The sequence below is a fragment of the Histoplasma capsulatum genome (genome assembly GCF_000150115.1).
Source record: "Histoplasma capsulatum G186AR genomic scaffold supercont2.1, whole genome shotgun sequence".
Taxonomy (NCBI): domain Eukaryota; kingdom Fungi; phylum Ascomycota; class Eurotiomycetes; order Onygenales; family Ajellomycetaceae; genus Histoplasma; species Histoplasma capsulatum.
Window position 1 is genome coordinate 3,608,799 of NW_025544801.1, and position 25,086 is coordinate 3,633,884.

Sequence of the window (25,086 nt, forward strand, 5' to 3'; positions counted from 1 at the left end):
CCGGGGATCCCACATACTGTGGCGGTTGCCGTTACTGCACGAATCTAGGAACGGAGTTGAGGAGGCTTGCAAAGGTCGAGGATTATCCAATTCCCAGGGAGATTTGTCGTTGGCTTGGTGGGAGAACTAGACTTATGTGATAAATCTAATTTTCCCTTTCAGCTACGGCAGGCTGTTGGAATTTTCTGCGATGTCGATCTTGGAGGCGCAACAGCCACATGAGTACCGCCATATGGCAAAGGACCAGGTCTAGTTTCCCTCGACCAGAAATTATATAGGTTTTCACGATGGGGTATATTCAGCCTTGTAGGGGGAGAAGAGTCAGTGTACCTACGTATCTAGCGGAGCATGGAGCCAACAGTTACAGTCGAGATCTGGTTTCCAACATGAAACGTGGATATACCACTGGAACAGCGGTTCATGAAATCCGTATCTTGCCTGGGGTTATCCAGGTATGCGATGCGCAAGGGACCGATCGCGATGGCATGACAGGCAGGGTTCGTTGATACGTAGCAGGAAGCAACAAGCGATTCGGAAAAAGCAAACATCGCGCTACTCATGTGCAGAAGAGCGCCTGGCGAATGGGGATCTAGGCAATGGCAGCAACATGCCGATGACCACTGTATGGAGTACAGAGGCAGCCTGTTGATGGTCGCTCGATGCCTGATGAATACCCACAGATGTTCCCCAGGGTTGCGATATGGAGAAATGAACGACACCGACACCAAGCCGTCGTCCTCTTCTTCCGTCTCAGCCTCCACCGCTCAATGCTACATGGGCCCTTGGAGGCCAGCCGGTCCCCGTCATATTCGACCTAGCTCCCACTGTTGCTCCCGGTTTCGGCATGGCTGTGGGAAATTGGAAATGAACGCCTGAAAAAGGAACGCTCGCGAAGCTGTCGTATCAATATTACTAACTCTGGCGCCATCCCGGCGTGCACACTAGGACCCCTAGCAGCTTGCGTGCCCGCCACCGCCGTCTGTTGAATTCTGGCTTCTTTGCAAGTTGCAGGCCCCAAGGGTCAACAAGGGTCAGGTCCCAGGCTTCTGGTTTGTGGGTTTGCTGGCTGTTTAGTGTGTGGGTTCAAGCCTCCAAGCTTGAAACACGGCACTATTGATGTATCCATTCCTTCGTGGACGTGCAGAGAGACAGTGTCCTGAATACCGCCAACTACGGGCCGATGGCCCTTGTTTTTGCCTCTCCTCATTGGCATCACATGCGGTCACCGTCGCAAGCCAATAATGGCGGTACCAAATCTTGCGAGAAAAGTATGTGGGCGAGATCAACCATGGATGGCGCCGCCGGACGCTTTTCTTATTAAGGCAGAAATTACAGGCGCCGACAGCTGCGCCGAATTCGTCGGAGGCCTATATCTATCTATGGATGCCTTTCCTTCTGGATTTCCTGTTCCTCTCTATCTTCACCTTGTCGCCTGCTCCTGGGAACTGGTTCATTGTCCCCAATTCTGACCGTGTTACCAGAGATATTCCTTCTTGCATTCTTGTCTGCTGCTTTCTCCGTCAATCGTTTCTCTTCCACATACCTTTTCTAGGACATTTCTTAGCAACCGATGAAATCGGGTCAGCGCCTTGGTGTTCAAAAGGAGGAATAAATTCGCTTTATCTGCATGCAGGTTCCGTCCGCTTGGTTTCTGGAAACACAATCGAAGACAGTCTCTTTTTTTGGTACAACCAACTGATATCCCTCCCGCTAATCGTTCTGTACGACTTTGCGCTTCAGCGATTCTCCCATCAAAGCTGCAGGAAACATTCGAAGTCTTAGCCGAAAAACCAATTCAAGAGCCACGAGCTGGATTTGCAGGGAACCAAGTCGTCAACGGCAATAAATGCTAGTACCACCTGTACAACGATCGTCCTTATCGAATTATTCCATCAAACGATTACCACCCGTTTCTGCCTCCTTCTCTTGCACTTCTACAGAGTAGTTTGCCCTTAAGAGCATTTCAAAAGCTCTCCTTGCGCACTGACGATCCCATTGGGGCCTCCCCCCCTGTTCAGTCTCAACCAAAGCCTTGGGTTTAGTGGCGCAACGACAGCGAGCGCACCCATCAAGATTGGGAAAGGTTTTATGAGCTAGCGTGTGCCCAGCCTGGCCGCCAACCCACCGAACCAGGCTGGTGTGGCCTATTGAGCCGCTGAAGCTGCACCAGAAACCGCACCGCCGGTAATCTAGCAAAACTCAAACGGTTTGCCAGCCAGAATTCGTCGCGACTCATTGAACCCAATCATAATTCCAAGGCTGCAAACGCGCCCGTCAAAACTCTTCCTGGAGCCCCTGAAAGACATCTGTTCGCGTATTCCGTCATTCCATATCCCCACAATCACTGCTATGGCCAACTCGACCTGCCCTCATCAATGGGCGATTATCCAAAGTGACCTGAGTATCCTGAGCTGGAATTGCTCGTATTGCACGTCTGGTCCCTTTTTTGCTATCTGGCAGTGTAAGCTCTGTCATCAGAATAAGTGTGATCCTTGTTATCGAAAGGGATGAAATAAAAAAAAATAAAATAAAAATAAACTTCAGTTCTAGCTATTCATCAAGCAGTTAGCGAGGAATTACTTTTCGGCCATCGTTTCTGCTCTTACGGAGTACTATGTAGTTAATTGTTCATATTATCTGCTATTCTGTTCATTTATAACATTGTTCAATTTGTTTTCCCTTCCTTTTTGCTCTGCCTTTTGTTTTCTAACTACATACTTCTACATTTATGAGAATGGGATTGTTTGAAATTAGCGCGATCTTATGATACCGGGGTAAAAAAAAGGGTTCAATCAAACAAACAAGCAGAACAGCGATCCTACATTTTGAATTGAATGAATAATCCAAATCTACCCTTTCATACAGGGAACAACAGGACTCTTCGTGGATGGGAGCTCTCTCTGGGTCGCCATAGAGCTGAATACTTATAGTAACAGTGGTATTACCTACCCATTGAAAAATTTCACTGGTAATCAATCTTGCTCTACTTTATCGATCCAACAACTTCCACACTCCCATATCGCAACATGACAATCCTTTGAGTGCCAGTTTTTGCTGCCGATTTAATATTTCCAAGCCTCCTTTGCCTTACGCTTCAGGGCGGCAGTTCACAGCTCGCTCTCACAACCCTCTAGCTCCCATGCGCTGGAGTTGTGCGCTCGATCCCGATACCGTACATGAGCGAGAATGGAAACATCCTCTCGAATGTTTGTTTCCTCCACCCTCCTTCACCCGGCTCCGATGGACCGCAGGTTGTCCACTTGACTATATCGGAGGCAATTAGATTCGGCAACCACCAAAACGCTCAACTGGGTGCCCGTTCATGTTTCAAATGCAAGACCACTGACAACGCAGGGCACACCAGAAAACGCGACCTTGATGGCCAAATTCTACGCTCCTCTTTACTTTGATCATGAGCAAGACGACGCAGACCTTTTTCTCTGCGTTGATCAGGACTACTCCCCATGAAGCTGCAGCGTACCCGACACTGGCAAAATTACGGAGGATCCTCTCAAAAGAATTTAAGCTGTTATATTGTTACCCATCTGAAGGATCTTCATCGCCAAACACCTTGAGATTTAGGCTATCTTTAGTTAAGCTGTAGTGGTGTATTCAGGTGCCACAGGCATTCCCCCCCTTAGAAGCCAGCTGTGCCTCTTGTTAAGACATGGAATGGAAATACTTAATGCCGGTTACAATATTACAACTTAAATTCTAATCAAAACTTTTGAGAGGATCCTTCGTACAGTACAAGGAAAAATTTTTGCCAAGATACTACTTGGATTGGATTCGTCAGGCTGATCCTCGTTGAGCCAATCTGCGGCGTCTCCATAGGGTAAACTGAGCCCGATACACTTTTCACGGTTGGAGCGCCAAATAATCATGAAGGCCACAGTCGATGCCGAATCATTAATATATGCGTATAACGTGCGACATGGAGATATCCACTTGCGGGATATCACTGTTCAGTATAAACGCTACCAGTGAAGGGTTCGCCCGAAGAGTGTATGTGATATACTTTGGGAAATCTATTGTTAGGCGATCGCCTTTTCCTGGGGATGCAGAAAATGAGAAGCGGTATCTTCCGGGAGTTCACAGCATGGAATAAGGCGTGGTGGTGCTATTTGCATGACCCCTTTTGACACCTGGATTGACTAGGATTAGCGGGCTTGGCTGGAGCATACTTTATTCGGAGATTGAACATCCAATAACAGAGGATATGATTTTCATCACCGTGCTAACCCCCAAGCCCCTGGGGTATGACAAAACTCTTTACCTATATGTATGAACATCAACGGCGATGGATATATGAGTCGTCTATTAGAGTTAGCAATCAATCCGCCTTTCGAGAAGCGTCACAATTTCTAACTTAGCTGCTCAATAGCACGTACTTTAATATCTAACAACCACCTCTTTTCTCAGGGTAGCAAAGGGGCGCTGTTCATGGAATGCTTTCTCAAGTAGGCACTTGGTGTTGAGGCCACCACTGCTGAGTCAAGGTAGTGAGTTCGAATCCCAACCTCTTCAAAAGGAGATTATCTCATTTTGTTGGATATTGGAGACCCTTCCTTATCTCATTTTTATTGGTAACTGTCACTGCAGAGCGGAGCAAGGTTCAGCACCACGAGTATGTATATAGTTTAGATGGATTCAGTAGAGGGGGATTCTGATATAGCGGAGTCTCTCGTTACGAATACGCAGCGGGGGAATGCAACTGGAGAGCAGCTGAATCTAAGGATATAGGCTAGTGAGGTGAGCTTACGCTATACGCTGTAGGGGATATTGACATTATATAGTTACAGTGCCTCGCAATAAGTTTGAAACTATTGTGACTTCTCATCAAAATCTACTAGTCCAAAAGTAATTTAACTTGTAGTAATTAATTGTAGTTATAGTGTCACAAATGCATCCATTTACCTCTATTTTTCCACTCATCTACACCATTCTCTACTTTTTTATCATTTTTTCTATCTCCTTCCTCACACGTTTTCTTTATTGAGTGGAAATATTTGATTTCCAGATGTAATTTAATCAAGCAGAACTAGTTCTGCAATATACAGTGCAACTACTAAACTACTTTTGGACTAGTGGATTTTGATGAGAAGTCTCAATAGTTTCAAACTTATTGCGAGGCACTGTAGTATGATCTTAGTCGCGCAGGGGGTGGGAAGGGTTCAAACTTAATGCCCCCCACTGTAGCAAGGACTAGCTGTTGCAGTACAAATCTCCGTTGCTGAAAATCGCGGTATTCCGAGTCACCGGGCCGCATAAATGCCCCGACCAAAGCAAAGATCTAAATTTATCGCCTCAAATGAGGAAACCTGAAGATGAGCAGGCCAGCGTTACTCCATGGTGAGGACGCACTGATTGATTACCCACTTCAAGCCGTTGGTTTTGCGATTCCATACAGTGTACGGAGTAGTGCAGCTCAAAATCAAAGAGTTGACATGTAGGCAGTAATTAATATATGTAACTAACCCGACACTCGCAGCGTAGTTATCAGGAATTGCCTGATCTGCTATTTCGCGGGCAAGGAGCAAGGGTTCTCAAGTTCTTGGGAGTCGACACCAGCGTATTATATCCGATAAATGATAGACTTTCTTTAGCGTTGCGAATTGTTCATTCTTGAGTTAAGCGGAAGCACTTCTATTTTTATACGGCCCTGCCACGCCCGACGGCTTTATCGGGGCAACGCTTGCGCCGAACGGAGGCTACTCCCTACCAGCTCAGTAGCGTAAATGCCCGCAGCGTCAGCGCTGGACGAAGTCTCCGGCTGGGGAGAGGTCGGTGAATGGCTCAAATTCCTCGGGGGGTTTCGAACGAAGAATGCGCTGCTATTCAGGGACCAGGGCTAGGTGAACTTAAATAATATTAACACTGGCCTGATTTCGTTCGCCTGTGGATGAATTCTTTGTTGATTATTTCATTTCCATGTACTGAACGTACTTAACAGTTCAGCGAATTCCAACAAGGAGGGCGTTTGAGCTTTTGTTTTTGCTCCTCCTACGTTTCCTTCTTTCCATGGTCAAGCAAGCTATCTCTCTCCATACGACCTCCAGAGCTGAGCAGCCCTTCCAACCATGCCGATTTCTCTTCTGATATCGCCCAATCTTACAACTATTGCGCTTCTTGTTGGGGCTGTGACCACATTTTCCTATACCGTGTCACGGTTCCTCCATGCCCGACTGTCATGTCGCCATTTAGTAGGTCTGAGATATATGTATATATATATACATATATACCGAACCCCTATCAGCAATGCTTCCTGGCAATAAGTTCCAGTCAACTGCAAGGTAATTGACCTGACGAGAATAATATATTAGCCCCAACCGCCGCATAGCTTCTGGTTTGGCCACCTACTCGAGGCTGACAAGATCAACCGGGCCTACCCTACAAATGCGTATATTCACCATATGTTAATCTCTCTCTCGCGTAAATATGATTTGCCGGAGCTCTACTACCTGGACCTCTGGCCATTTGCGAATCCCATGGTGGTCCTATGTAAGCCCGAGCTGGCTGCGCAAGTCACCACGGAGCAAGCATTTCCCAAGGACCCCGCCGTGGGCCAGTACCTCAGCCCCTTTTTGGGGAAAAGTTCGATCATATCCGTAAACGGACCGAAATGGAAAGGCCTGCATTCTACCTTCGTGCCAGCCTTTGCGCCAGCCTATATCCGCACGTTAGCGGATGGGATGCTCGACGAGGTCCTGATCTACCATGATAACCTGGCCAAGTTTGCAAAATCGCAGGAGTCCTTTGCGATGGCGCATCTGAGCGTCGACCTGACATTCAATGTGATCGGGCGCGCCGTGTTCAACAGCCCATTCCGCAGCGAGGATGGAAAGAAACTCGTCAGGAATTTTAAGAACGGTTTGGACTTTGCGTTCGATGGTGTGCTTAGTACCCGCAACTGGCTGATAGGCATGGTGCCCAAGTGGATCCTGGTGTGGAAAGTCAATCGGTATATTGAGAAGAGGGTTATCATGCGTTTCGCCGAGATGAAAAGGGAAGAAGCGTCGTCCGTCAAGAAGTCAAGGTCGATTATGGATTTGGTTCTTCGCCAGAAACTGGATAATCCAACGGGCATCGCTGGTGATAGCGACTTTATGGAGATGGCTGTTTCGAAGTAAACGCCCACCTGTCCCCATCCTGACGATGATGATGATCTTTCTTTTTATATTTCACATCTTCATTCCGCTCATAATGAGATAGGACCTTACTGACACGACTGTAGCATCAAAACGTTTTTGGCCGCTGGGCATGAAACCACAGCTCATACCCTTGGGGTAAGATTGAGACTTTGAAAACAGCTAAACCCCTTGCCAAATATTATGAATACTGATATCTCCGTCCGCACAGTATATTTTTATGGTGCTCTCCAAAAATCCTGAAGTATTGAAGAAGGCTCGTGAAGAGCACGATTCTGTGTTTAGCCCAGATCTCAACCGCACTGTTGAGATGATTAGAGCAAACCCGGAGAAACTCAACGATCTTCACTACACAACCGCCATCATTAAAGAAACATTGAGGTTATTCCCTATTGGCAGCGTCGCCCGGGCAAAGGGTGATGAAAGGTAAGATGGAGTTTTTTTCTTTTTTTCTTCTTCTGCCTGGCTTCCTTTGTTTGGTAGATAGACACAACGTTTTAAAAGTGTTCACCACCACGATCTAATACTGTTATTGATCGATTCCAGCATGAATATCATGTATCAGGGCAAACCGCTCCAAATCACGGACCAGTTGATAATGATATGTATCTTGGCAATGCACTACGATTCGGAATCATTCCCTTCGCCCTGTGAGTTCCAACCGGAACGTTTCCTCACACAGACAATCCCAAAAGACGCTTGGCGACCCTTCGAACGCGGTGCGCGGGGCTGCATCGGCCAGGAGCTAGCCATGATGGAGATGCGGATGGTGCTCTTGGTCGTTCTGCGCAGCTTCGAGTTCGAAGCGCTGGGGATCAACCCGCACAGTAACCAAACTGCCTCGTATACGACGCTAGATCTGGTTTATGGTGATCTCGTTTATCAGAAGCAGTCACTTACGGCGAGACCAAATGGTGGACAGGATATGAAAGTGAAATTCGCGAAGGGGCATCAGGCGTATGTCAACGGCAATTGAAACGGGTTGAAAATAGTATATAACTTGACGAAGCAATTGTGAATCATGCATATATATATATCTTGAGGAATCGGTGGCTACTTTAGGGATAGATCCTTTTTGGTGTAGTGGTAAAACCTTCCTGCAAGATTGAAAGTTTTGACAGCAATTGCTAAGCTTTGATCCAAAGGATGCGTGAAGTGGATCACTAACGAGTTTTCAATAGTTTTTCTTTTTCTTTTTTCTTTTTTCTTTTTTCTTTTTTTTAAGAACATACAAGTATTTTATACTCTTTTGTATGAGTATGTAGAATTCTTACGCTCAAGAGTTGATAATAAAATTCCCGTTGTATGTTGTTTGTTTCAACTCTTCCCGCGCCCAGTTCCTGCTTGAATCCAACATCCATAAATCCAACCTTTCCTCCTATATTTACCTATGAAAACACCCAATGACGAACAAACTTATATGGGATATTCGAATTATATACGGACAATCAAGTCGTGCTTCATCGTGTCATGGACGCTGCACGGACCATCTATAAACATGATGTGGACTTCGCTGTCCTTGCTCTCCAGTACCCCAACTTTGCCAAACAGTGAGTTGTTAGGCACCAGCAGAAGATAGATAAATGAATGAATGGAATTAACCACATTTTTCAAAGCTAACTTGTATATGGTACATGAATAGTCTGAAGCAAAACAATCAACTTGACTTCACCGATCCAGACGCCGTCCAGTACACCAGCCCTGCCATCCAAGTACATCGATAGAACATACAGGCTGAAGATTCATGTACTGATGATATCTAAATTTCTAGGGAATTGACAAAGAGTCTGCTGAAAAGAGATTTCGGCCTGCATCTCGATTTACCTAGCGATCGGCTTTGTCCACCTGTAAGCAAGGCTCACTCTGTCTCAATAGGATATCCTCTGATACTTCATGACCGAAAAACAGGTTCCTAATCGGTGTGTTTTTCATGGATTAGAAGGTCTCATCTGGCTACATGAGACAATTGCCTCAGAAAGAGACAATAACATGCTAATATTGTTCTATTCATTTTATCTTATATCGCTGCGGAAGCTTTAACTATATTCTATGGCTGCAAGACCTGCTTGACTCCACTTCTGCGGACTACTCTGATGGATACGATCAGGAACGTGATGTTTTTGGACTTGATATGTGAGGACCCCTGACTAACTCCCGGGGTATAAATTATGCATACATGTTCATGTTATCTTATACAATGTGAGGATATATTCTATTTCTTGTTTGTTTTGCTGACTCTGGTGGACTTCAATCCCATGAATGATAGCGGGACTGGAGCTAGTTGCATCTACCCTCTGCTTGGATGCGCTCAGAGACCAAAATGGAGATTCGCAGCTACAGGTATGCTCGTTTTTCTCCTGTCGTCCGCTGGCATTTTTCACTTTACTAATCGTGCTTGGGACATATCAAGATATTGATGCAAAAAACCTGAAATATGCAAGGGATAATGTGCAGAGGAACAAATTGGATTCTCGCATCCAGATTATCGAAAGCTCGACTTCCAATGCGTTGATTCCTCTGGAGACTATCAATATCCCTGAATCGTAAGGCTTCTCCCTTTTGTTATGTTTGCAAATTTTTGGAGATATGTCCCTGGAAATTACGTGCTTATGGTTTGTTTCTCGACAAAAAGGAACAGTAGACTGGACTTCACTATGTGTAACCCGCCCTTTTATCAATCCCGCGACGAGTTGATATCATCCGCTAAGGCGAAGCAGAGACCTCCTTTCTCTGTAAGTACTCTAGCTAATCTTGTGCTGGTTCATCCATACTTCCTGCAAGACAACTACTTTGATGAAGAAACTTGCAGGCCCCTATACTAGTGAGAATTGGGCACTGAGCACTGAATACTTAGAAATGGCTTATTAGCTAACATGCATAAAATTATTAGGCCTGCACTGGCGCAGAGGTGGAAATGATCACGCCCGGCGGCGAGGTTGAGTTCGTCACTCGCATGATCAGGGAGAGTATCGAGCTGCGGAATCGCGTACAGTGGTACACCTCTATGGTAGGGAAATTCAGCAGCGTCGCCACGCTACTTGACATTTTGCGCAAGGAGGGAAATGAGAATTGGGCGGTGGCGGAATTCGTTCAAGGAAGTAAGACGAGGCGATGGGCCATCGGTTGGTCTTGGATGGATTACCGGCCTGGAACTGTGAGACTTCTCCCTGACCAGCCTTGTATCTTATGTTCAATTTTTAATCTTTCCTTTCCTTTCCTTTCCTTTTTCTTTGATTTTCGGGAAATTGTTTCGAGGGCTGGAATTTTCCAGATAATCTCTCGTCCCGCGTGTTATTCTAACTCTCACATAAAATAACACACAGGGACCCTCCAGACCCCACCGTCAAAGCATCGCCAAACACCTCCTCCCGTTCCCGCCTGAATTCACATTCCACTGCCCGCTGTCAACGTCCCTGTCTAGCGCTATCGAGGTAGTAAACTCTAGCATTACAGAATTGGACATCTACTGGCGCTGGAATAGGAGCAGATGTACTGGTCTCGGATTCGCAAGGTGCAACGCCTGGTCCAGACATGCACGCCGGCAGAAGAAAAAACAAGCCATCGAGGCTGCGCAGGCGTCGACGACTACGAGTATTGCTATTACTGGCAATAGTGTGAAGGATAATAAAGATTATGATGCTAAACTACTCAATTTTATCACAGAAGAACAGGACAGGGGGCCTGAGTTTGGGTTTAAGGTGTCTGTAAGGGGGGATATGGAGCGGCAGGTGGAGGTGACGGTGCGGTGGGTGAAGGGGTTTGATGCAGTGCTTTTCGAGAGCTTTTGCGGGTTTTTGAAGAGGAAAGTTGAAAGATGTGAATGAATTGAATAGCGGTTTTGAGAGTGGGTAGTTTTGCGGGGTAGGCGGAGTGAGTGCAAACGAAATATACCTTGTCTTATTTATTATATTGGAATCATGAGGATGTTTTAGGTACAGATTCATTTTTTTTTTGCGTGTACCCAATGGGGCCGTTATACTTTTTTAGCTCCGCTACATGTAGTAATAAGTGCGGTAGTTATATATGTTTTGAGATAAACGCCATGAACATTTGAGACAAATCAACTTGGGTGTGGTCAAGGAGATATGCCGGGGTTAGTCTACGTTTATGTTCGAATTTGAAACATAAGCACCGAGGGGTAATGAGCTTCTCAGGAATGATAGTTGACGCTAACCTTCACTGGCAACCTGTATCGACATTTGGGCAGCCCTCGTATGTTTGAGATACTCTCAAGATAGTCCAAGTGTGGCCAAACAAAGAAGGCCGCAAATGTCTGGGGACTAGACTAAGTGACGGTAGGCTACCGGAACATATGTCGTGATAATTCTGATTATTCTTCATGGTGCTGAATCTAATGCAACTCATGTTTGTGGCTCTTTAGGCTTTAGCAAGGCTCCATTTATTCTATCAACACCATCAAATAACCACGAGTTGATTCCCAGCTCAGGATCTAACGTTCGGAAAATGGGGCTTACAACCGGCTCTCCCCAGCGAACAATCCAATCATTCGTTTCTGGAATTTGCGTCATCCGTGGAGTGGCCAGCAGAACTCTTTCCCACATGGGTGTCATGAGCTTCCGGGTAATTTTGTGTGGCCTCCCGCGTACATATGCCTCGAATGTGCGGTCCTTCTGAGGGCCGAAGACTAAAAATTCCGCATCAAGAGCACTCCCTTTATGATTCGTGTCTAGCCGCTTCCGTCTCTTGGGCAGGGACCATGGCTCCTTTCCGACCACTAGGCCATGTAAGGTGTTCCACTCCTGATCAGGAATAGGTGGTAGAACACTCTTTATAACCATATTATACCACTTTTCAGTAGCTTTCTGCACTTTCCTCTTGGATACATGTCCATTCCAGATACTCTTTTTTGGCTGCGGGATCTCGCGGATTACTGGGGTTGCGTCGACGTCGCTCAGGTGGCGGTTCTCCATCTGTGATTTCATCAACGCAGATAGGGAAGGAATAGGTTCCCAGCTAGGAGGACATGTTGGGGGCAGAATGAACCTGAAAGGAGTTTTGTCCCCAGATGAATTGGGAACGAAGAAGGGTCGCGCCAGGACGTGTCTGCGCCGTCCGATTCGACCGTACGACAGCATAAGAACGCGTTCGAGGGGTTTCATATATCCTTCATTTGCACGGGAGAGAATCGACAAGAGCTTTCTCGCCCGGCGTTCTAGGTAAAATTGTCCATTAGGGCCTGTATAAGAGTTTGGTATCACTCGTGGCCAGTACGCTCGATAACTCTCACGGACATGGCTGGACATATACTGGCGAGCAACGGGGTCAGGAAGATAGCCAGATTCTCTCAAGAGGGCCCTGTAGACATGCCGCCAATGCGGTGTCTGGGGAGGCGGTAGGGACATGATTATAAGTCGCAAGGGAACGGGAATGACAAGCTCAGGCCGAGAGATGAAGGAGTTCCAAACAGGAAATTTCAGATTGAGCCTGGACTGCTGACTAAGATAAACCGCGGAGTCATCCGACGCGGCTCAACGCGAACATCCAAGTCCCAACCCCGCGTCTCAACAAACCTGCTTGGGTGGAATACGGACCGGATATTATACAATAATGAACTAGTAGCGATGACGGCGGTGTGGTGATCAGTGCGGCATTATTATAATTGGGTGTTGTTGAACTTTTCCCGCTCTGTCTTTTTCCTTGAGATATTCTTCAATCTTTCTCACCGGGAGAAGGGCTTTGTGTGGAATGTAACGTGACCACGCGCGCTTCAGGCTCAGTCTTTTGACTTTCGCGCTCTCTTTTCAGTCCGTCTGTATGTCAATTGTCAACCCCGACCTGGTTATTATTCTATGGAATATCTCACAATGACATATACACGTTGTGATTGTTGGCTGTTGACATTGTTTTAAAAACGAGTTTCTCCTGTTACCCACGGTGTTGACCTTCCTGATTTGAAACCGAAACCCCCTCGAGAGTTACTAGTACAGATCGACCGATTCAATTTGACAACTGGATATTTACCAAGTTACCCGAATAAAGTATCCTCATGTCATTCTCGCGGGATAGCTTAGGCCCTTCCAATGGCGCGTCGTCGCAAAACCAGGTGGCCTCTTTCAACAACGCCTCCCAATCTGTGGCGTCGACCCCAGCTGCGACTCCTCCCCCCAGACTCTCGCAGCAGTCGAATATGTCGATGAGCTTTCCTAACAATGGGGCGTCGCGCAATTCTTTGCAAAGGACAAGCTTTGGTGCTTATGATGATACCAATGGATATGGCCAAGTGATCCCGTATGAAGAATACAAGCCCCAGATATATACAGTACGGAATCTCTCTCTCCATTCCCCCAGTTTCTAATGTGAAACATTTTCTATATAATGCCTTCTTATGTAATGCGGATATTGCAAAACTAAACTCATTCGTGTGGCATGTAGGCTGTTTACTCCAATGTATCGGTGTATGAGATGGAAGTAAACGGAGTAGCCGTTATGCGACGGCGTTCAGATTCATGGCTGAATGCGACACAAATTCTGAAAGTTGCGGGAGTGATGAAGGCAAGAAGAACCAAGACTCTGGAAAAAGAAGTTGCCGCCGGTGAGCACGAGAAAGTACAAGGGGGCTATGGGAAATACCAAGGAACCTGGGTCAATTATGAAAGAGGTGTTGAACTGTGCCGCCATTATCATGTTCTTGAACTCCTGCGCCCTCTTCTTGAGTATGACATGGGCCAGGACGGTACTGGGCCAGCGGGTCGCGGAGCTGTGGAAACTCCGACCAAGGAGCAGGCGATGGCCGCGCAAAGAAAGCGGCTCTACCGGACAATGGACGGGCAAGGAATGAGTCAAACCCAGCAGGGCACTTACTTCCAAAACATTTCGCGCACAGCCGTTAGTGCTGTAAATGCGATAAACAAGGCTCGGTTCGATTCGCCCTTGGGGAAAGGACCAGATGGCCGACGTTCAAGCATGAAGGTATCTTCCCAGGTGGGCAGTCAAGAGTCGCAGATTCAGTCCGGAAGCCAGCAGAGCTTGCATAGCATTGCGTCGGACAGCGGCTTTGGTAGCAACATGCAAAATAGTCAGCAGGCAGGTCTTCTTGAACATGCCGATGAACCGTTAGAACCTCCTAGGAAACGAATGCGCTCGCTATCTGCTCATGAAAGATCGTTCCAGTCGCCAAATGTCATTGGTCCTAACAGTTCTATGATTGAACCGTCGCCGACTGAGCCAAACGACTCGTTCTATCAAGTGCATCCTGGGGCCGGGTTGCCAGGTGGGCCAGCACGGGGTCTTCATCATCTTCATGCTGCCACCACCCCAGACAGGTACCAAAAAATGAAACTTGTCATGACTTTATTCTTGGATAAACGTGCCAAGGATTTTTCTAACCATCCTGCTTTTCTTAATCTATCTGCCGAGGATTTGGAGATTCCCTTGGACAAATACTACAACAGTGCCTTACATTGGGCTGCCATGCTTGCTCGGATGCCTTTAGTCCATGCCCTCAAAGCCAAAGGTGTTAGCATTTACCGTTTGAATGGTGCTGGAGAGACGGCTCTGCAAAAGGCGGTTGGAACTAGGAACAATCTCGATTATCGCAGTTTTTCCAAGTTACTGCACGTATTAAGTCCTACCATTGAGATAGTTGACTACCATGGGCGTACCGTTCTTCACCATATCGCCATGATGGCTGCGACCGGCGGTGGAGGGCATGTTGCCGCAAAACATTATCTAGAATCCCTGCTTGAGTTTATTGTGCGCTATGGCGGACCTGCAGGGTCCATCAACGCATCTGCCAATGGCTCTAGCGATCAACCAACGGCTGGGGTAATAGGTCTTGGAAAGTTTATGTCTGAGATGGTAAACATTCAAGATGACCAGGGCGATACCGCCTTGAATTTGGCTGGTCGTGCGCGGACTGTTCTTGTCCCCCAATTGCTCGAAGTCGGTGCAAATCCCCATATAGCGAATAATACAGGACTCCGCCCGGCAGACTATGGAGTCGGGGTTGACATGGTCAATGGCGGCCTGTCGGGGCAGAATGGGGATTCGGAATCGTTTGCTAATCGGCTTTCTAAAACTCGACGAGAGTTACTTGACTGTTCGTGCTACCTTTCCTAATTGTGTTCATGCTACCTTGATATATATATACGTATATTTAACTAACCGATGAGCAGTAACTATTTCCCAAGTCTCATCCCTCGTTGAACAATCATTCAGTAGCATCGATAATGAACTTTCGTCGGGTTTAGGAAAGAAGCAAGAAGAATTCGAACACTGGCACAATAAAATCCGGGAAAGTGCGAAAGCTAGGCAGATTGAACAAAAGCAATTAGATGATATGAAGCAGAGAGCCCGAGATCGCATCGAACTTGATAGGCAAATAAAGAACCTCGAGCGCTCATCAGAAGAACTGACTGCACTCCTTAAGTCGATCCAGGGTGATCAGTTTAACGCGAAAATTTTAAGTATTGGAAATGCTGACGATGCTCTTGGGTTCGACATGTCTCAATTTAATACTCTTTTCCCGGATGACTTTGACATCTCAACGACAGGCGGGTTTTCGGACCAGCAAGTTGCATTCCTCCAGTCACTCCCCAGTATTGAAATCCTAACATTCCAGCTTGGATGTTACCGCGAGCACAACGCTGAAATATGCAAAGAAGTGGAGAGTCTGAAGTCGAAAAACGTCGTCTTAGGCGAGAATTATCGGCGAATGGTCATGGCTTGCACAGGGTGGACTGAGAAACAGGTGGACGACGCAGCAGATGGCCTGACGGAGTGCATCAAAGATTTGAATGAGCATCCCCTACCAGAGGATGTTGCGATCGAAATCCTTATGAAGGATCGCGGGCAGGACTGGTAACGAAATATTACGACCTGGAAACCTGTTTATTTAGCCGGCATGCTGGAGTCCTGCCTGCTTTTCTGTTCATTTTTTTTTAATATACTTTTTCCTTCTCTCCTTTTCTTCATGCATTCTGTACGGTTATATTGTTCGTTCTATTTCACCTTCGTGGTATCATGGGATTGTGTCCGTTGTATCCTCGGTGTGGCTACTGTATGGCTTTTACTTCAGCAAGCTTCTTTTGTTAAAATTAATCATCTTGGGAGGGAGGGATTTCTGCATAGTTAGATTATGCTGAATTTTTCCACACCGAATCTGGGGATAGACATCCCTACTTTGAGATAGCGATAACCCCGCTAAATGAACTGAGTTTAGTTGTTCAGGTCATGAGCACGGGCAATAAGATGAAGCAACGCAGTGGAGTGTCTATATTTAATACTATTTATTTGTGGACATAACATTCTTGATTTTTATGTATTTTCGCGAAAGAAAAAAATCAACTGCCTCTCCCTGTTTTATGATCCATAGAGAAAATGAATTCTCTGATGATGGTATACGCATTGGAAATGTTGGGCTTTTGTTCCACACCTTCATAGGCTCTGGTATATTAGTCTCAAATTTCCCATGTATGGGTGAATGGAAAACGAAATATCAAGTTGTTCTTTTTATATGTTTATTCTCGAGGTATGGAGGGACATACAAAATCCTGCCGAATCGAGCGGAAATTGACTCTTAGTCAAAAAACCTATCATATCGTCAATCACCAACTCGCGCCATTGCATCCTCCCGTTACCCGTTCACGCTCACAGGCGGGTCACCTGCCTGTCAGCCACTGCGGCCTGATTGCTGTGGACTAGTATCTTCGCCCGTTTTCGTCCTCCTTGTTAGCTCCGTATCGGAGTGCCCGGGTTGGCTGACCCCGCCCCACGCGGTTCCTAAGCAGAGAGTCGCAGTCCTCCAACCTTCAGGTGGCAGCGAGAATTATCGCTTCCACAACATTCAACCTGGTACCATCTCAGACCTGACATCTTTGGGTTGCTGAAACCACTCGTTGATACCCCGTTCATCTCGTTCTTCTGCAAATATACGTACCCATGGCGAACTATTATCCCGGTGGAGGTCCCCCTCCTGGCCAGTACAATGCCCCTCCTCAGGGAGGACAACCAGGATACTATGGACAACAACCATCACAGGCAGGCTACCCTCCTCAGGGCTATCCTCCCGCTGGCTATCCTCCTGCGGACCAGTACGCGCAGGGCCAGTATGGACAGCAACCCCCACCACAGCAAGGCTATTATCCACCCGCGCAACAAAATGTAAGAACCTGTTCCAATACCTTTCTATCAGCCATTTTAACGGCAGAGACAAGAAATACTGCCAGTTCAGCCACATCCACACAAAGCACTATTCTAATTCCAATAACTCTTAACTGTAGGCACCCCAGTATGGCTCTCCCGCTCCGGGGCCCGCCGGACCTCATGGGCAGGGAGTTGATACCCGCGGCGACCAAGGTTACGGTGCGTACCCTCCGCAGCAGCACGGTGGAGAGAGTACTGGCTACTATGGAAATCAGCCTCCACCGGCATACAGCGCACCCGGTGGTCCTGGAGGACCCGCTGACGGCGAGAGGGGCCTGGGCTCAACCCTGTTGGGCGGTGCCGCTGGCGGATTTGTCGGCCATAAGCTCCAGGGTGGCATGCTGGGGACGTTAGGAGGAGCTGTTGTCGGTGCAGTTGGCGCAAATGCTGCGTCTCATGCGGTTAAGAAGTAAGCTTTTACCATCTCGTTCATCAACTTTTGATTTTACAAATGTATCCCGCTGGGGGTTTGTTTGATGGATGAAAATTTAATTCGCTCCTTTTTTTTACCCCACCGATAGGCACAAGAAGAAAGATAAGCACGGGAAGAAGAAGGATAAGAAGTACAAGCATAAAAAGGGTGGGAGTTCGAGCTCTTCGAGTAGCAGCAGCAGCGATAGTGATTAAACCGGCAGTATCTTATCCGGAATTGTTTTTCACCCATGGTCTGATTTTTCTTGCTTTGACTGATTTTTATGATTCGACTTGCCTCCGGGATTCGCTCGGGCTACGGAGGCTTTGCTCCGCCTGCATTTGCGGCCTGAGGTCACGTTCTCTGTTCAGGGCTGCTCGTGTACGGATGTATCTGTTATTATCCAGTGATATCGAATATCCATTTTGTTTTCGTTCTGTTGTGCTGATGCCTTACCATGAAGCGTTGGGTTGATACTTCCTGGTCAAACTGGTGGTATCCATAAAATTGTCTGGGACTGCATCTTTGGCTTCGTTGGGATGTTCTTTAAAGCCACCTTTGGTTTTCACAAAAGTGTTGAACGGCCATCATGTGGATGCCATGTGCTTGGGGGGTCGCACATGGCAGTGATGCAGATCAGGGATGGGCCCCTTCGCTGCAAGTTTGAACTGTCTGATCGGTTATATCCAACATGTGGTTCATTGAGCGCTTCTACATTGCCTTTAACAGCAGCCAGTGTCGGAAGATATCGAGTGTTGGGATGCATCATGCCGCAAGCCGGACGGAACCGGGTGGTCATATCCCCTTGCAATAGGTACATTTATGCCTTTTATCCCCGCCTGACATCTGGGACAGTCCTGCGGCTCTTTGATCAGATCAAACACAGCCTCGTTTCAAAGATGGCATGAGTTCGTTGTACCACTTGAGCTTCCTGAAGCATCCCCTGGCCAATGAGTAACTGAGCCAAAGAGGATTGTCATCCGGTAGCTCGACCAGATGACGTGGTATGATCCTAGCTGCTCTGAGATCGATGTTCTCACAGTTGTTTTCCAGGTAGTGGCTGAACCTAGATTCACAGTCGGTATGTTTGCCTTGCCCCTATTGGCCGCTGAGGAATATGCCAAATATTACCTCTATCCAGCCTTCCGCTCGGCTGCGGGAACCTTACTTGAACCACTGAGCTCACTCGTTGCCCCCCTCCCATAGCCCATATTTGGTGACACCTGAGAATCGCAGCGGTGAAACGAGATCCGTGCGTTGATGGACCACAGATATGCGGCCCAATGCCATTTTCCCCCCCTTGCAAGAAAACCAGTATGTTCTTATCTCCACCTAAAGGCTGAGTCTTGTCGTTTTCCGATAGGCTCCTTACATTCCGGGCTGTGGACTCGCGGCGCGCTCGTGGGCTTTTCTTGGCAGCGGAGCCAAGCCCGCCAAGCCCGCCGGAAGCTTTTTGTGCTAACAATCAAAGCACCTCCGTTGGGAACAGGATGGTATGTCGACCGCGTCGTTTCCCTGCCTGTTCGTTCTTCTATATGCCTATTGAATCTGATTTAGATCACGATTTTTACTTTTGTGTGTTATCATCCGCGAGGTCCCCATTACAGGTTTTGTTCGATTCTATTCGATTTTGTTGATATATGACATTGTCCTGTTATCGCCCAGCACTTGGCATGCGATTCCTCCAGTGCAGATCTTTTCAGCAATTGAAAAACACGCCGGTCTAGCCTCTCTGTGGCGGGCTAATCTCATTTCCTTACCATGGGGCATGGGCTTGATCGTAATTGATTTGTGCCTTTAGGCAAATCAAAAACAAAAATTTTTTTCTTCATCCAAGAGGAGAGGTACACATATGAGATTTCTGCCTTGCTTATCCCCTGGTATGTTCGGGTTGGCAAAAATGGATCTTCCGCATATGCATGGAAATCTAGGAATGAGTTAATGCGTACTCATTGCAATAGGGGTCATAACGCTATTGTCCCCCAAGGAAAGACTTCGAAGGGTTTGTGGGAGCCTGTGTTCTTAACATAAAATCGCCATTGCCCCAGTTCCAGAATGAAGCCCAACTACGGTAACCAAATCAGATGCCCAGTATCCCACACTATGAGCTCAAAGGAGTTGAGTGTACAATTTTCTGCTGCCTCTCCCAACGCACAGGAAGATCGTGAACTATCCAGATCGAGAAAAGGTGAAAATGACCTGCCCCATCTCTCACGCAGTTCTTCTTTCACATTTGTTGATGTTGAGAACTGCGTTTCCAAACTCCCTTGGCACAGGAGACTCTCTCACCACCTCAAGGAGGAAGTCGATCCCGCTTGGAGTGACATGCTCTTGCTAGCTTGTTCATTCTCCAGCGGAGTGATTGACAGCCTAGCATTCAGAGCGTGGGGTAGCTTTGCCAATATGCAGACAGGTATGTGATAGCTATCTATAACCCATACTTTGATAAACCCCCCCGGCTCAAAATTCAATACCAGGGAACATCGTCTTCCTCGCTCTGGGTATTTCGGGGGATTCCAGCCTTCGATGGCCCAAATGCCTAATAGCCATAGCCGCTTTCCTTCTCGGAATTCTCTTCTTCATAAATGGTTCCCGCTTGCTCAACCCCCTCCGCCGTTCCACCCTTATCACCTCATTTACAATTCAGACCCTTGCTGTCCTCATCGCTTCAATCCTCGTGGAAACGGACATGGTCAAAAAGAAACCGGCGCACGGTTCCAGCGGCATTTCCTGGATGGAAATCATCCCCATCTCCCTATTAGCATTCCAGGCCGGTGGGCAAATCATCACCTCCCGTCTTCTGAAAATAGATGAAATCCCTACACTTGTGCTGACGACGGTCCTATGTGATTTGCTTATTGATCCGCGGCTGCTTGCCAACCCTAACACGGTCAGGAATCGGCGAATTGGATCGTTTGGCGCCTTGTTTGTCGGTGCGATGGTTTCGGGCTTTCTATCAAAAGAGGCAGGCGTGGCGAGCTCGTTGTGGTTGGCTACGGCGATCAAGGGGGCTGTTACGCTTTGCTGGGTAGTTTGGAAGGGAAAGGGGTTATGCTGAAATATCTATTATGAGTTGATGTGATATGCCGCAGATGAAATACGACGCCATAACATATGATCTGGACGATGATTTTTCTCTTCACTTGTGGTTTTCTTTCACATTTCCACCATTTTTCAATTATCTTACAGATCCTCTTTCTCCTGAGGTGGTAATTTTGATGTCCGGGGTCCTAAACAGGTACAGGCGGTTAATAGCCTCAATATACTTAATCATTCTTGCTCATACGTGCTCTCAAACGAGGATGCTGATCTCGGACTTAACCTCTCACCATTGGTTTGAAAAGCGGAAACAATAAACTTTTAATGAGTTGAGATGTGAATGATATAGCCCCCAAGCCTCTAACCGACCTGTTGCTATCTACAATAGTGAAACAAGATATTCTCCCGAAAATCGAAAATCGAAAATCGAAAATATCTACTTCCGATACCACATCCTCGTTATCTTCGTGTTCGAAATGGACTTCTTGCGAAGCACAGCCATAGCATACAGAAGAGCTTCAGCAGTGGGAGGACAACCTGGGAGGAACAGGTCCACTGGAAGAAGCCTATCCACGCCTCGCACCACACTGTAGCTGTAGTGGTAATACCCGCCGCCATTCGCGCAGCTGCCCATGCTAATCACCCACTTCGGGTCCGGCATCTGGTCATATACCAGCCGCAGCGCGGGGGCCATCTTGTTCGTCACCGTGCCCGCCACGATCAGCAGGTCTGATTGGCGGGGTGAAGCGCGGAAAATGGTGCCGAGCCGATCCTGGTCATATCGCGGCATGGAGACTGCCATCATCTCAACTCCACAGCACGCAAGCCCCAGAGAAACCGGCCAGAGAGACCCTTGGCGCGCCCAGTTGGTGACTGCGTCGATGCTCCCGCTGTATTAGGGACGCGGAGGAATGGGGACGAAGGGTGGGTTAGCATGAGAGAGAAGCCAAGGCAAGAAACAAAGCGACCAAAACGTAAATACAAAGAGTAACGATACAGTGCAAGATGCGGTTGTATATAGTATTTTGTCGCTTAGAACAACAGGTGGGTGCGGAAAAAGCCAAGGCTCAAATAAATAGTAGAAAGTTCTGTACAGAAAATGACCCATCGCGCCCGTCTTTTCATCCTGGCTGGGCAACAGTGACGCATTTTGCTCTATTCTAGCCACGTCTGGCACATTCGCAGTGTTCTCTCGAGGGGTAATCGATGAGGAGGACGTCGCAATTTGGCGTCTAATAACTGATCCATACATTCCACCCGGTGGCTGTCCCCACCTTCTACCTCCCCGCACAGTGGAAGAGAGGCCTGGTAAATGTCAGCGAGAAGGCCCGATTTCAAGACGGGGGGGAGGGGGAAGGTTTTGGAAGGTCCAAAACTGCTTCTGACCTTTCGCTTTTGACAGCGAGAGTTTCGCAATGTCGATTCTCAAGCCGTGCAGTACCGCGGCCATGGTGATTAAATAGCGGAGTGGCTTTTCAACGGCTTCTCTGGCAGCTTGCTACATGTAGCGAGGCAAAACAAAACACCGAAACAAAACGTTAAAGAAAAAAACATAAGTGGGAGGCATCTCGTTTCCTCCCCGGGACCATCACGGCTTTCCAGCGGTTTGGCATCGGGCAGTCGGGTTGCGAAAGGTCCGTCGCTCGTAATCGGCCTTGGCTCTGTATCACGATACAGTGATCGTTGAAGAAAGACTTGATAGGCGTATGAGTAAGGCGTCTGTGAAGGTTGGCCGTCTGTCCCTTACTTCCATTTTCAATTCTAACATTCATGGTAGTTGGAAGCTACGGCTTGAGGCAGAGAAGAGGGTATCCGAAATTTAGATTCTACTCATATATATTGTACAGTAACAACCGAAAAAAAAAGTCCAAAAAGTGCGCAGAAAATGCCTAATTCCCCGCAGCACGCGCACGGGACTCCACGAGTGGCTGCATGAGAAAGTCATCAAAAGCGAGCTCCTCGGCTGTTGGCCTCTCCTCCGGCCTCCAGCGTAATATCCTTCGGAGGTATTTCAAAAATAGAGCGCGATCCTCCTCGTCCAGTCGCCACTCGCGTGTTTCGAAAGATTGATCCGGGATGGGTATGGAGCCCTTCCAGTTTCCTGCCAGAAAAGAAATATATGTGAGTGTTTTCCCGCATGGATTCATATATAAAATATCGCGTCGATTGAGGTTTTGAGCAATAAGTGTTTGATTACCTTCTTCATCCCAGCACTCGAGACATTTGGAATTTCCCCTGATAAATTCCGGAGGCGGAGGACCCAACAATGATACAATTTCTGCTAAATGTTGCTCGTCGTCTAATATGCCGTCCTTCCTGGCAATGAATAGTCGTCCGCCCTCGAATATGTCCCATGTCTGAAAGTATTTATATTAGCACCCATCAAACTCAACCGAACCCAACCAAAGTAGGAAGTCGCCTTGCCAGTGATTCCCAGATTTTGGTTTATGGTATGGTTTACGAGAAATGTCCTCATGCTTACCATTAGACCAATGGACCAAATATCAACTTTGCAGTCCCATTCCATGCCCAGGATAACCTCTGGTGCCCGGTATATCCCGGGCATGATATCCCCTCGATGCTTACCGCTGCCAATCCGCGCCTCCCCAAGATCGCAGAGCACGGGAAACCCAGTGCATATTGGCATGGGTCGAGAGGTATATATGGCACGACCATTTTCCAGGCTTTTCCTCGCGCTTGGATGATCGATTTCTTCCTGTTCGAGCTGTTCCAGGATGGAATCATCGTGGATGCCCTGGAGGAGATTGTTGGAGGAGATATCTTGAGTGGAGAAGTCAGTGAGTAGTGTTTACAGGAAGGATAAGGTGATACAATTTTTGGGGCCAAAAAAAAAAAAGGTAAATGGAGAAGAAAAAGAATCACCTGTATGCACAACTTCGCACCTGTGCAAAAAGACAACAGCAAAAAGAAGAAATTGGATGCTTCTCTGAACAAGGTCTTTCGGAAACATCTTGTCTGGGAAGAGCTTGAGGAAATCGGTGAAGCTCATCCCAAGTGGCTTATAGACAAGGCACTGGTGCACCCATTGGGACCGGTGACTTCGAAGGAATCAAGGACTCTCCGGACAAGCTCTTCCCCCCCGCGACTCTCGAGACGGAAATCGTGGAGATGCTGGGAAACTGTAATCTCATGGTGCTGATGTTGTTCCGTTCCCTCTTTTCGGATGCACACTTTGAGAGCGAGATATCGATGTTCTCTATCAAATAATTAGAACGTAGCCAGCCATCTAGGTACTAGGATTAGCTAGTAAGTAGCCTTTTAGTTATCATGTTTATGAAGCTAGCAAGCTACCGACTTTAAATCCCGACAAAGCCAAACCGTCGACGATGTCCCGAAACCCAGCTTGGAAACGACTTGGTATCTTGACTCGAACACCTGTCCAATATGGACCGGGTAGAACTGTTCCGCTTTGTAAGAAGGAATACTCTCCTCTTCGATCAATTCCTTCGAGCTCCGCTCGGGGAATGTAGACGTCGAAAATTCGCGTGTTGGTGACGGCAATGAAGCCATTGCTCTAGGGGTTCCTTTGCACGTTGGATGAGAAAGTCGGGAGGCAATGACACGGCTAAAAGGACTGGTCAAAGTTCCCATACGAGTGCGAATCAAAATCCTTATCATCGTGAATGCCAGATGGGGGAAATGGCGGTGGTTAAGTTGGTTTCGAATTGCATTCTCAGCTGGTTATTGCAAGCAAACAAAAATAAAAGTTCATGTCAATGACCAGAAGCGTTCGAGCACGGTTGACTAGGGCGTGCCGAAACGCCTCCGATAATCACAACCACAAGATACCAGAGCAGAACGTGCTAGGATATATATATAACCTTCAATAGAGCAGCTTCTAAGCAAACTAATTTCTAACCAGTTTGTGAATTTTGTAAGACAGAGTATACTGCAGTTTCCATTCCATTCCATTCCATTCAAATAGACAAGAGATAAGAAATGAACCAAAGATGGTCCAAGATACATAGTTGTTGTTGATAAGAATGAAAGTAATTATGGATGATTTTGATAACAGAGCAGTTCTCATGATTAATTTTGTTGTATATAGCTAGCTCTTCCTTTCAAACAGCTGTAAAGACCATTTTGACAAATGGGTAGTAGTCTAACACCTATCTATCTATATGTGTTTGAGTGTGTTTCTCTCCGTACCATTTCCTGGGTTTCTAAAAAGACCATACACTGATAGAAGTATATAGAGCTAAAGCAAATGAAGAGGCTCTCTCAGCAGAGCACAGAAATGAGAAGCACAAACATGCAAATAAAATGAAAACAAAATTTGAGAAGCAATATAAACAAGAGTCA

The 25,086-nt window shown here is 47.1% G+C and overlaps 10 protein-coding genes across 10 annotated transcripts; 7 read left to right on the forward strand and 3 right to left on the reverse strand.

Moving 5' to 3' along the window:
- Positions 1-386: 386 nt before the first annotated feature.
- On the forward strand, positions 387-1,853 carry HCBG_01173 (uncharacterized protein; the record flags this gene model as incomplete). Its single annotated transcript, XM_045428223.1, has 6 exons — positions 387-497; positions 521-622; positions 755-850; positions 1,145-1,268; positions 1,346-1,580; positions 1,634-1,853. 6 exons carry the CDS (start codon positions 387-389, stop codon positions 1,851-1,853), a joined length of 888 nt encoding a protein of 295 aa, XP_045292198.1.
- Positions 1,854-6,080: 4,227 nt separating this feature from the next.
- HCBG_01174 (uncharacterized protein) lies at positions 6,081-8,124 on the forward strand (the record flags this gene model as incomplete). Its single annotated transcript, XM_045428224.1, has 6 exons — positions 6,081-6,203; positions 6,324-6,891; positions 6,922-7,126; positions 7,235-7,286; positions 7,360-7,574; positions 7,695-8,124. 6 exons carry the CDS (start codon positions 6,081-6,083, stop codon positions 8,122-8,124), a joined length of 1,593 nt encoding a protein of 530 aa, XP_045292199.1.
- Positions 8,125-8,618: 494 nt separating this feature from the next.
- On the forward strand, positions 8,619-11,054 carry HCBG_01175 (DUF890 domain-containing protein; the record flags this gene model as incomplete). Its single annotated transcript, XM_045428225.1, has 9 exons — positions 8,619-8,698; positions 8,920-8,995; positions 9,057-9,067; positions 9,183-9,281; positions 9,415-9,488; positions 9,559-9,691; positions 9,781-9,880; positions 10,039-10,302; positions 10,472-11,054. 9 exons carry the CDS (start codon positions 8,619-8,621, stop codon positions 10,970-10,972), a joined length of 1,338 nt encoding a protein of 445 aa, XP_045292200.1.
- Positions 11,055-11,509: 455 nt separating this feature from the next.
- On the reverse strand, positions 11,510-12,511 carry HCBG_01176 (uncharacterized protein; the record flags this gene model as incomplete). Its single annotated transcript, XM_045428226.1, has 1 exon — positions 11,510-12,511. The coding sequence occupies one exon, from the start codon at positions 12,509-12,511 to the stop codon at positions 11,510-11,512; it is 1,002 nt and encodes a 333-aa protein (XP_045292201.1).
- Positions 12,512-13,155: 644 nt separating this feature from the next.
- HCBG_01177 (uncharacterized protein) lies at positions 13,156-15,972 on the forward strand (the record flags this gene model as incomplete). The annotated part of the gene is made up of 3 exons (XM_045428227.1): positions 13,156-13,428; positions 13,542-15,207; positions 15,284-15,972. 3 exons carry the CDS (start codon positions 13,156-13,158, stop codon positions 15,970-15,972), a joined length of 2,628 nt encoding a protein of 875 aa, XP_045292202.1.
- Positions 15,973-16,976: 1,004 nt separating this feature from the next.
- On the forward strand, positions 16,977-17,725 carry HCBG_01178 (uncharacterized protein; the record flags this gene model as incomplete). Its single annotated transcript, XM_045428228.1, has 2 exons — positions 16,977-17,270; positions 17,390-17,725. The coding sequence occupies 2 exons, from the start codon at positions 17,049-17,051 to the stop codon at positions 17,723-17,725; spliced, it is 558 nt and encodes a 185-aa protein (XP_045292203.1).
- Positions 17,726-18,565: 840 nt separating this feature from the next.
- Positions 18,566-19,559, forward strand: HCBG_01179 (uncharacterized protein; the record flags this gene model as incomplete). The annotated part of the gene is made up of 2 exons (XM_045428229.1): positions 18,566-18,805; positions 19,088-19,559. 2 exons carry the CDS (start codon positions 18,721-18,723, stop codon positions 19,279-19,281), a joined length of 279 nt encoding a protein of 92 aa, XP_045292204.1.
- Positions 19,560-19,779: 220 nt separating this feature from the next.
- HCBG_01180 (DUF1275 domain-containing protein) lies at positions 19,780-21,006 on the forward strand (the record flags this gene model as incomplete). Its single annotated transcript, XM_045428230.1, has 2 exons — positions 19,780-20,137; positions 20,202-21,006. 2 exons carry the CDS (start codon positions 19,780-19,782, stop codon positions 20,780-20,782), a joined length of 939 nt encoding a protein of 312 aa, XP_045292205.1.
- Positions 21,007-21,199: 193 nt separating this feature from the next.
- Positions 21,200-22,213, reverse strand: HCBG_01181 (NADH-ubiquinone oxidoreductase; the record flags this gene model as incomplete). Its single annotated transcript, XM_045428231.1, has 3 exons — positions 21,200-21,647; positions 21,858-22,068; positions 22,150-22,213. 3 exons carry the CDS (start codon positions 22,211-22,213, stop codon positions 21,200-21,202), a joined length of 723 nt encoding a protein of 240 aa, XP_045292206.1.
- Positions 22,214-22,556: 343 nt separating this feature from the next.
- Positions 22,557-24,294, reverse strand: HCBG_01182 (protein kinase; the record flags this gene model as incomplete). Its single annotated transcript, XM_045428232.1, has 5 exons — positions 22,557-22,864; positions 22,961-23,120; positions 23,246-23,544; positions 23,799-23,980; positions 24,080-24,294. The coding sequence occupies 5 exons, from the start codon at positions 24,292-24,294 to the stop codon at positions 22,653-22,655; spliced, it is 1,068 nt and encodes a 355-aa protein (XP_045292207.1).
- Between the last annotated feature and the right edge of the window lie 792 nt (positions 24,295-25,086).